The 12,142-nt window shown below is 32.9% G+C and overlaps 1 protein-coding gene and 1 long non-coding RNA gene across 2 annotated transcripts; one reads left to right on the forward strand and one right to left on the reverse strand.

Annotated features, from left to right (window-relative positions):
* Window positions 1–2,894: 2,894 nt before the first annotated feature.
* LOC145739714 (uncharacterized) lies at window positions 2,895–3,898 on the reverse strand. The gene is made up of 2 exons (XR_014181189.1): window positions 3,652–3,898; window positions 2,895–3,598 (listed from the first exon to the last, which is right to left on the reverse strand). It is a non-coding gene; the product is annotated as an uncharacterized LOC145739714 (long non-coding RNA).
* Window positions 3,899–10,602: 6,704 nt separating this feature from the next.
* On the forward strand, window positions 10,603–11,707 carry LOC145729408 (enhancer of split m7 protein-like). Its single transcript, XM_081980156.1, has one exon. It carries the CDS (start codon window positions 10,736–10,738, stop codon window positions 11,366–11,368), a length of 633 nt encoding a protein of 210 aa, XP_081836282.1. The 5' UTR covers window positions 10,603–10,735; the 3' UTR covers window positions 11,369–11,707.
* The last annotated feature ends 435 nt before the right edge of the window (window positions 11,708–12,142 follow it).

Below are 12,142 nucleotides of genomic sequence, written 5' to 3' on the forward strand. Positions count from 1 at the left end.
TCTCTATCTAATGGTATTGAGATATTTTGCTAATGTATGTACTGGACTTTACATCACACCAATCGAAAACGATATTATTATTGTCGTTCCACTACCTTTGAAAGTTTTAATTCTTAAACAATGCATAGGAGATTTGTTGATGTTTTATTATCACACTTTTAGTTAATTCAAATTCAATTTGCTTAATTAGTAAGCTGGTAAGTAGTATGGAAATTTGCTTGAGGAACGTCTAAACATCTTTAGTGATTTGGAGCAGATATCCAGGCTGTATTGTAATCTTGTCTTTCCAAAGGCAAGTTTTTATTTATTTACGTTTATTTAATATTTATGATATTGTTAGGATATCATTTTATTGCATCATTTGAGTAATATCACATTTACCGTAAAATTGACCTATACCATCCAACATCAGAATTTCAAAATTATTTTTAGCTTCTTCTCTTGGTCACACTAATTACTCTTTGTTTCATCATTAAGTTAACACCCGGTACACATTTTTCAACTTGCCACGTAAGTTTTAATCCTGATAGATTTTGGTTGTAATTATCGGCACCTTTTGTTCACCACTAATTTTAGGTTCCAGTATGATGTTTATTCAAATTTTCCTGACGTTTTCTCAACTTTTTAATTTTAAACTAAAAAATTTTCTTCTTAAAAAATCACTCACAACAATCACAATGTTTTGTTATTTTTTACTGACAAATAATTGTATTTTTGGTTTCATATTTGCCTGATTAAAGTTTGACTACTAAACTGCGTTGTTTATGGTAAAAAATTCTAATAGTCACCTGACCGTATTGAATGATTGCCAATGAACAATTCCAATTTTAATAATAATTTTACTAGTTGGTGATTCACAACACGTGTCTAATCACAATTTGATGCTTTTCAGCATACTTTTCTACGATTTAACACATTTTACATTATTCCTTTATTTTTATTTATTAGGTACTATTAATGTTTTCCCGTTATTGAATATTATTATATTAATTATTGTAACAGATAAAAGCTTTAAACGTTTAGATCTGCATTTTATAATAACTCTCTAATGGTTTACTATAGAAATTGTATTTTTATTATCATTTTTGAAAAAGAGTTACTAGAAGAAAATTTGCTTTAAAGAAAAAAAAAACTACTCAAATACTTAACTTTAATACAAACTTCAAATGATAAAACTTGTCATATGACATTACATAGTTGCAATTTATCGATAAACCCACTCATTATTAAGTGTATTGCAACCGCTAACACTTGATTTGAAAAACTACCAGTTTCTAATCTACTTTGTTGCTAATAGACGAGTGCGCTACCTATTAAATTGTTGTTCAACTTTTTTTGAATTGATAAAGCAAATTTTCTTTTGTCATGTTGTATTTACGTTTGGTAGTGCACGTACTTAGGTAATTAGCAGGCTTTTACTTATTATATGCACTTTATGGAGTTTACAATGGATAGTAAATTTAATAAAGGAATACTATTTAACGAGCTTTTTATGAGCGTCACGATTTTTCAACTGCACGCCAATCCGAAAAGTAAATCGTGAAAATGAATGTCCATGTCCAAATTCTAACCAAGAAGACAATTTAATACATCCAGTTACAAACTTAATAAAAGTAATATGTGTTTCTGATTGGTGTCATCTACGTCACATGCAATAGATCAATCAAAAACTACAGAAATTGGCAACTGCGCAAAATTCGTTAGAAATACTTACTTTAATACTAAAAGCTGACCAAAGAAATGATGATGAGTTTGCAAGATATCTCTTAAAAAGCTATACAGGGTGATTTATAAAAAGGTTAAATTTTTAAAAGAAATTATCTTGTTCGATAATCTAGAAAAACTTATTTAGAAAAATTTGTTCTGTTTCAATAATCCAGCAGTTTAGTTAAAAAACATCACAAATTACGAAAAAACTGCTCTTACAGGTTTGTTGCCTTAACTCATTGATTAGAGCTGTCACCACGTGTTAACTCAGCACTAACACAAATGTACAAAATAGTTAATAAACTTAAAATTTGTTGGTTATTATCTCTATTAGAAACAGTTTACCAAATCAAGAACCAACAACTAATTATGTTAAAAATGAGTGTCAAAAAAAAAAAAATTTGTTTTTTTAAATTGCTCGAGGTATACATTGTTAGTTTTACATTTAAAACTATAATTTAGATATAATAGTTTAAAAATAACTTGTTTTTTTTTCACAAAACGTGTGTACTAGATATGACATTGTAACCTGTTAAACTATACAGGGTATTCCAAATGTTTCGAAACGGTCTACCTTTTTACATAAGGTGAAAGCTACAAAGATGGAATTTTGGAATATTACATAATTTAAAATCAGATTTATCAAAACTGGCTGGATAAAACTTTGTTGCTGATTATAGAAATTTTGGTAGAACGTAAAAATTGGTGGTGGATGTCACTGCTCCAAAGACCCATTTCCTAAAAATTCGAAATGACCATCAAGAGATAGATTTTTTAACCTTACGTGATATTTCAAAATTCCATCTTTGTACCTTTAACCTTGTGGAAAAAGGTAGAGGAGAGTGTGCTCTGATAAGCCAACATACAATGTAATACTTTAAAACGTGCAAAATTGTGAACAATTACGAACGTGCTTGTCCAGATTGTTACCAATCAATCACACGTGTCCTCAAAGGCTAGGTTGATTGATCCAATTACTGCACGTGGAAGTTACAAATTTAATAAATGCTGGACAAAGTAATAGACTAATCTAAAGTTTTAATTAGCTATTAGTTCAATTTCGCATTACTTTTTAACAATTCGAGTTTGCAATACGCTTTGTAAGCAAATTTAGTTTTGCTATAGTCATTGTCAGGAGTGATTAAATTATTTTTGATATGGTAATAAAGGTAAGAAAAACAAAAACATTCACAAAGCATGTTATATTTAAACTTGTTTTACTATTTTAGTTTAAAGCTTAAGTTGAGTTTGGTTTTGAATGTAACAGAACGAATGAAAAAAGTCAAAGTCTGAACTACGTTTAATTTACTTGGTTTAAAACTATTGTGCAACAACCTCTTAGTTGCTCAAAACAATTAAAAACAAAAAGAGAAATTCTCGGAAAACATCACCTATGTAGGGTATCATGAAATAAAATGTTATAACATATTTAAAAACACTTTTTAAAGTTACTTTTATCAGTATCCTCCTAAAACATGCTGTATAATTTACAAGTACTTTACACACAGAACACTTATTAATTATAAAGTCAGAGGTTTTAAGGAATTTTCAATATTTTGTTTTTCTGGCGCCGTTTCTCAGATATTTATTGCTATTACAATAATTTATTTAGTCAATGATGTTCATTTGATTACTTTACGACATTGTTTAAATTGACATGGATACATTTACGAAAATTATCAAATCAACTTAATTAATATTTTATTCCATATACAATTTACTTATACAACATTGTACTCATCAGTGTACTCGTCAGTGTACCCATCATATCTCTCATCGATATGTTCCTTCATGTCTATTCCATTTTCACACATATCCTTTCATCAGTTCTAGTCAGAATTGAATTTAACAGATTTTTATCCAATTTGTCAATAGGGGAATATGCGAACAGCTGATTAAAAAAATGGAAAATAATTTTATGTAATACACGATAAGCATACTAACGGATTCTGTTTAAGCACCACATATATTTTGTACTTAAATCTGCTTCTACTTAGGTTTTTCCCTAGGAAGTCCTTTGTCTGTAGCAGACAAGATGGTGGGTGGCTTCCTAGAAAAGAAAAGGCTGTGTGATTGGCCAAGTCGATATCTTTCTTGATTGGTATTCAGGGCATGTGTAATGATTTGTTTGAACACATGTATGTATTGAGTTTCCTATAATCACTTCAGTAGAATACAGATAAAATTCTACTTCTCAAACTGTTTCACAGGCACAAGACACAAATGACATAAGACTATTGTATTTAGATTAGATAAGTTCAAAGTAGATTTTCTAAGAACCTTTATAAAGTGTCTTATTTTATGTCATCTGAAGCCGGATTTACATTTTTGAGTAGTAGTTACATAACAAAAAAATGGGAACAAAACTGTTGCACATTTGCTACTATTTTGACAATGTAATTTTCAGGATAAAACTTATTAAATATCTGTAGTAGTATTTCAGATGATGAACGAACCGCTGTTTCTCCAACCGTTTTATGGTTGTCATTGGAAAATGTAAAAAGATCCGAAATGGTGTTTCGGAATGAGTGAGCCTACTTACTTCTGGAATAATAGGTAAAAGTTTCTTCCTTCGTGTTCTGGAAATAAGTTTTCTGAAAATTGCCTTCATACGGTTTCCTACATTTCAGTTTCTATAGCTTTATTGGTTAAATATAATCATAGTTTTTTATTTGTTGCATATTTAGAAGCTTTGTATCCACCTAAGTATAGTTCCTATAGTAACTAAGTATTGTAATTTTTTAGAGAGCTTTTTCCAAGGATCCTTTGTTGCTATGTGATTTTTTTGCTCTCCAATTTACTTTTAATGTTTTGAAATAAGTGTTCAGCTCAAAATACTTACCAATCTTTAGCTATCTGCGTTAGATTATTCTTTTATTTGTGTCGCGTTTTTTTAAGTATGCCATTCAAATCCAATTGATGTATTTAATATTCAGGAGTAAAAGAATTTCATCGTTTCCAGTTTAGATTAGATATTCCGCATGCTTAGTCACTAATGAACAGCTTAATTAATGTCATACCAGACTGCTGACGCAAGTGTCTGTCGTAATTCTTGTAAAAGCTACAATATGATATAACGTAGTATGAAACTTGCTATACCAATACAAGACAGCGACAGAGAAGATCAAAGAACATGCACGCAAGTTCTTTGACAGGATGGCAGAACACCAGAATCCACTCATAACCACTCGGAACGCCATCGACTATGACCCGGAAATGGAAGCCTCCCACAAACGGCCAATACATCAGCTGCTGGACGATAGGTGACAGCGCTGAACACCCGAACATGACAACCACCCGGATTTGACAAAATTCCCGATCTTGACCCAACTTCTTTTGAGGTAAAGTTAATATTAATGTTTTTCTGTTTTTTAGTTTCAGATGGCAGCCAGAAGAAGACCCCTTCTCCTCACTGGGTAGAACCTATCCGTAGCTAACTCGGTGCTAACTGGGCTCTGGCTACACCTCCCAGATTTTCCCCCGCCTGCCCAAAATGCTACATGGTAAGAAAATCAACCTCCTCACCTCCGATCCAACACCTCACAAATATTCTTGAATGCAAGAATGGTTAGCCAACTACTCATTTGAACATCCAAGAATATACCAAGACCTCCACCAGGATGACCAGCTGATGAAGAAAAAAGATTTGAAGACAAGAGCGCAGAAGACAGGAGACGTCATTGCAATTCTGATTTTCCCGAAAGGGAAATATCAGTTTTGTTAACGGAGTCTTCTTCCGGACCTGTCCTTTTGGTCTACAGCAATGGGAGGGTAAAAAGCAGTAGTCTTGCTTGACCCGCTTATCTGAGGCCACATCCAAGTCATTAATATTGGCGCGTGATTCTGAACTGTTTCAAATCATCCATTTGCTGTTTCAAATCATCCATTGCCCCCAATAAATCATCAACAGTTCAGAATTCTGAACCCGAAAAAAGTTAACATCAAAATCAGTATATTAACAAACTTAAATTTGAAATTGAATTTCTTAATTATCTAGATCAATTTAATGCCCAACCAATTATATTGGTGGTCCCATGGTGTAACTAATACTGTATAATGTAATGACACTCAATGTTTAAAAATGTCCATCCGAGAGAAGGTAAATAAAAAAGAGCCGGATGCACATATCCAAGACATAAAGACCATTCTATCACCTTCCAGTTGTAGGTTGTTTAGTCGATAGGAGAATATACGATACCTGTTTTTGGTTACGTGTTTTAATTACGATAAATGATAGACATAATAGTTTAGTGAAGTCTATAGATGACGAAAGAAGCCGTTGGAATCTTTTTAATGTGCCATATAAGAATCTAACAGAGTACCCATAGTTAAAGCTTTGTGTCATGAAACACGTATTATAAGATAAGCCGGCCCACTAGAACAACTTTAGGCACAAACAAGGTACGACCATTATAGGGACATTAATAAATACACACTAATTTTTAAACCAGCCATAAAAATTCTGAGCATAATACGTCGACCCACGTAATCAAAAGCCTGGTGCAGATGCCGATGCAGACCGAATGTAAAATGACGCGTTTCCTTTCGACCGTGGGAACGTGGCTTCAGCACGCGTTCGGCCCACTGAATAATAGCAATAGATGATATAAAGGAAAGACGAACGTCCTCTCTTTTAAGAGCCTTTTATTTGTTATGGACGACGACACCGGGCCATACCCAGCGATGGGTTAACAACGTAAGACAATATGCCATACAACTTTGTTGCACACGATCAAGCCAATAATTAATGCCAAACGAACTTTCGTTAAAATTATCATTTACTTTGTAATGATTCAGGATGCTTCTGTTGTGTAATGATTTATTTTTTGGCGTTTTAATGGACCACCACCAGTTTTTTCGGAGATGATCTTTATTCATGGTGATTTGCTGATTAAGATCTGTATCTTTCATTTTAAACCACAAGTTTTATGATCGATGTACGATATAATTGAATCACAACTCTAATCACAGCATTCTTCAGAAATAACTCGTTTTGGTGCAATCGATCGCATTAAGAAAGGCAAAATCGTTTTTAATAATATTTCATTAATACAGAGTTGTTTCAGGTTTCAAGCAACAATTTCCAGATGTAGAAAAATATTTTTTCTTTGTTTATACATATTATAGATTGAATGCAAACGTGCCACATATGCACATCATCTCGTACAGAAATTTAGCCAAAAGAGGAGATGAAAGTCTTAATAACCTATTTGATGTGAAAAGTGTATGCAAGATCATTTTAGTTTCAGATATACATGCGGTAGTTTATTTGTTGAAACAAATGCTAATAAGTTACTTATTTGCAGCTTCAACAAGAAAGTGAACTGATAAAGAAGTAGCTATCATAGTGTTCAAAAATATGTGAATAGCACATTAGTACAAGAGGTTTCATAATGATTGTGGACTTGATAATACATTCTCTATGAGATTAAGCATTGAGAGGTTATTTAACTTTGATCACTTTCACACCTTCTTCTTAACTATTCAATGACTCTAGTGTTTTTCACTTGGTCTGGAATTGATATCATATACCTGCTTTACCAATGCTATAGTAAAGTTTGAAATCAAATTGCAAAATTCAGGAACTGGTCCCAAAAAATCGCTTGGAATTCAAAAATAACTCTCCTCATCCAAGTATTTTTCACTGTTTTATTACTTTTACATCGGTTAAAACTTTGTGGTATTTTTCTACGATCTTAACTTCTGACAGAACCCAATTTTGTTTTCCAAAAAACACCAGATATACAACTAGGTACCGATGGAGATGTCTATTGATGGTCCAACGTTGCACCAGCTATTGATGCATTTTACTATACATTTTGTAGTAAAAAAAATGATATGAATTAGAAATGATAAGGCAAAATAATTAATATTGATATGTCTTCTGAAACTTTAGATACTTTAGATTATCAGTGAATAGTTTATTTATGAATGTTGTTTTTAAAAAATGAAAATCCTGTTGGTAAATTTTTTTTTAAATGTCCATGGACAGTTGTGTATGAACAACATATTAGACTGGATATCGGTCGTTCTTATGTTCTCTAGTCAAGTCGAATGAGCTTTATTAGAGTAATCATCAGGGTACTTCACATTTATGAAAACTAGTAATTTTAGCAAAATCTAGTTATGTCGATGTAAATCTACTATTTCTTAAATTAAAACTTACTCTTAACCACATTAACAATAAATTTAATATCCACTTAAGTGTTTATGAGAAGACCTGAACCAAATACTTAAATTTTGGAAGAACAAACACGAATCAAAAAGGTAATTTTACATCACTAAATTGTACATTTGTACAACAGTAAGTCCTAATATCACTAAAAATTAGGATATTTACATAAATCTCAATCCATTCGAATAATAAACTTGTCCTATATCTTTAAACTCAATTTCAATCTAAAGTACTTACTGACATTGTAGCAATAGTTACAAGCACATTCTTGTTACGAAATATATTTTGTCATTACATTATTATATAAGTATCTCAAACTTCAAGGTGAACCTAAAGTAACGTGTTTACGTTAGAGTATACACGTGTGACAATTTATATTCAAAGTATCAACGGGAAAAGCAGAAAAACAGCAGAGAAATATTGTATTTTAAAAGATCTAATATAATAGTGGTATCATATTGTTAATGACACGAAAATGTTATATATGGCAAGAGTCAAAGTAAACTAGGATAACGTAACAAGTCCACATTTCTGCTACATTGTTAAGTTATTCTAATTTAGATGCATAGAACCAGAAAGGGTTATAACTCGCTATGTAATTAGTTAATAATTAACCGGTGGATATATCATATTTAATAAGTATAGAGGAGACTAAGTTTATAGACTCTATAGCGTACATACTTAAGTGTTGTATTACGTTTTTGTAACTTATGCGATATAGTGTGTTGTTGCCGCATTATGAAGAAACTGTCTCAGTCACAAAGTATACCAACTTTCTTATTTTAAACCTAACACCCTGTATAGTACTTCTGATTTTAAGAGTACTCATAAAGACCAATTAAACGATACACGATTTCATAACTTTATACAATAATTACAAAAATTAAAATTATGTCTGTCAATCCCCAAAAACATAGTCGCTCTCTCCGACAAGCCTCTGTTATTGGAGAAATGAAGAAAGTGGGTCTTGCTTATATTGAGATTTAATTGACTAAGCTTGACAAAAAAGCAAAAACAAGCTTGCTTACGCAGACGATCTTCAACACCTCTTAAGACTGCATCTCAACGTGGGCAAGTGCAGCGTTTCAAGCTATTATCGCATTAAGAATCGTATTGTCTTTCAGTACTCCATTGACAGTATGGAACTCACTCGACTGGGGGAAGTTTCCGACCTAGGCTAGGAGTCATATTTGACACAAAATTTACATTGGTACCCCACATCAATCAGATGGTTGCCCGCTCCATGAAGACTCTTGGTTTTATTATTAGAAATTGTAGGAAATTTTCCTGCAATTCCACAATTAAGTTTTTCTACTTTGCTCTTGTAAGGTCCAAACTAGAATATAACAGTATCATCTGGAATCATCTACAAGTGTCACGAATATTCAATTGAATCTGTGCAAAAGAGATTTCTGATTCTCTTTCTCTCCATTCCCTTTGCAAACGAAGAACTGTTCACTCTGTGAAATTTCTGTTCAAACTTATGCTCGACTTGATTGACTGTCCCTTATTGCTCTCATCTGTAAATTTTCATGTGCCACGTTTAAACTCCAGACATCAAGTACCATTTCATGTTGATACTCCCTCATCTAACATCCTATATCAAAACCCCGTCTATGTAATGTGTAAGAATTTTAACAGAATGAGTAATCTTTGTGACATTGATTTTAGTGAAATGCACATACATATTTGTAAACTTTTTATTGTAGGTGACATTCTGTTGCCTTATTGTTTGCGTTTTTACGTCTTTTGTTTGTTGGTTTCTTCACTATTGATTTGCTATTAATTTAGTTTAGTATAGTTTGTTTTCCTGTAAGTGGTGTGGATTTCCTCTAAGACGGCTTTATTACTATTATTATCGGACCACAACAAAATCCCATTATAAACCAATTCGGTTTTTGCAATAGCGCCTTTAGAGCTCGCATCTAAAATAAGGATATTTGTGTCGTCAGGATATGTTGTAACAAAAACATCAGCAGCAAAAACCAAGAACAGAAAAGGCCCAAGTATTGATCTCTGTGGCACACCTTTAGTTAAAATTGAATATCGGCTTTTCTGGTCATTAACTGAAACGTATTGTTTTCTATCTTGGAGGTAAGAATGAATCAAATTGAAGCAAGTATATACAATTTGGCAAGCAAAATACTATGATTTACTGACTATAGACAAATATAGCAATACTCAACTAGATTATAAAGTAGCAACAAAACTGTCATTAAACTAGCACTTTAGAAATCTCTTTATGGACACTTTAGCGCTTCTGTTTATCTGTGTACTAAATGGGCAACCACTGGGCTTAAGTTGTCGAGTCATCATTTCTAACTACTCATACCCATGTATCACAGATACACTTGTCTACTAGATATTTGCATCGTATATGACCAATTTGACGCATTTCTGACCAATATAATCAACGTTGGCTTTTTTATCAGTATACCAAAACAAATCGCAAACATTCATCATATGCAAAGCTATTTGGTGAACGAGTCTTCCCGCCAACCGAAACCGGATTAAAAAAACAACCTAATTCATTCAATGACGCAATCAAGTAAATCAACCCTCGCGTGCTTCACACGCGTTCCCACGTTCTCAGCACGCCGATTGCACCCCTAAGTCTCGTGACGTCACACTCACCCGGCTTCAGACCCACCGAGCGATCCGGCCGAAGTTCTCACGGTATACGTTCCGGCAAGCTGCACCTGGCTTTTTCAGACCCTGTATAAAACGAACATTGCTTATGGCGGAGTTATCATTTCGACTCTGGCAGTCAAAGCGAACGGTTCGTTCAGTTCAGTGTGCTTAGTCGATCGAGATTCACGTGCTTTTTTTTTACGTCATATAGAGACAATCAGAATGTCGGGTGTTAGTGCTTTCGAATATTCGCCTATTGTGCCTCACCATCATAGTTCTTACGACAGCAAGCCGATGTCCAAGACTATGCAGTACCGGAAGGTGATGAAGCCTTTGCTGGAACGAAAACGTCGAGCGCGGATCAACAGGTGTCTTGATGAACTTAAAGACCTGATGATTTCCGCCTTGGCTATGGATGAAGAAAACGTTACAAAATTGGAGAAAGCTGATATTTTGGAAATTACTGTCGCTCATCTACAAAAATTGAAGAAACAAAAGCAGCTATCAAACAGGTCCAGTCCAGTGTTGGAAGCGGATCGGTTCCGAGCTGGTTACACTTCTTGTGCCAAAGAGGTATCCAAAGTTTTGGCTTCCACTCCTGGTGTTGACATCCACTTGGGAACAAAATTGATGACCCACTTGGGATACCAATTAAACGATTTGGATAACTTCTCTTCAGTGCGACCTTCTTCCACTCAACATCCATTAACCGTGAATGTTGGTCCAGCTAGTGACTTAAGTAGTGAAGAGTCGTTCCAAAGGGATTACCATATGCCCATGACACCGCCTTCCTCCAGAGGCTCACCTTCACCCTTAAATGTAACCGAAAGTGAAAAAGTTTGGAGACCATGGTAAATTTTCTTAGTAAGTTTTTTTTTCAAAATTTGGCTTTAATCAGTAAACATGTATGTGATTATTATTCAAAAAAATTATATACATAAATTTTCAATTTAATACTGGACCTGTAGTCCATCCTAACTAAATAAGACTTTTACTGTAAAAGTTCAAAAAATTGTAGAATGTATATGTAGTTTTGATGTCTGTGATATTACTGTTACGTACATAATAGTTTTTATATAGTTTTTAAGTGGTGTTTTTGTAATTGATTAGTACAATTTGCAAGCCTTGCTGACTGTGATATCAAATTTATTACTACAACTTGGAATAAAAACCATGAGTTTTATGATTACTTTATATCTATTGTTTTCGTTTTTCCTTCCCAACCTATTACTATAATACCAAAACTGTGCTGGTACATGGAATTAATACGCAAAATCAATATCAACTACTAAAGTTGTCTATTTGTTATTTATACCTATAAAACATAAACTAAACTCAACTTTATCTCATGTTTAGATTTTAGAAATAAACATGATAAAAAACTTTAACTTAAATTTGTCCTCTTTAAAAAACTTGCTTGTTGACCAATTTAAATCAATCAATAAATTGATCATAATTTTTCAATATTTAAACCCCGTTTAGTAAAAACGAACAACAAATTTGGAAAAATTTTTAAAGACCAAAAAAACCAAAAAAAAAAGCATACATTTTACAGTAGAAAAATATCGAATTCCACTAAATTGTTCCTAAGTGATTTTGATATGTTATGGAAAACGACTATTAAAATCG

The sequence above is a fragment of the Ips typographus genome, linkage group LG1 (genome assembly GCF_016097725.1).
Source record: "Ips typographus isolate SLU linkage group LG1, UJ_Ityp_2.0, whole genome shotgun sequence".
Lineage (NCBI taxonomy): Eukaryota > Metazoa > Arthropoda > Insecta > Coleoptera > Curculionidae > Ips > Ips typographus.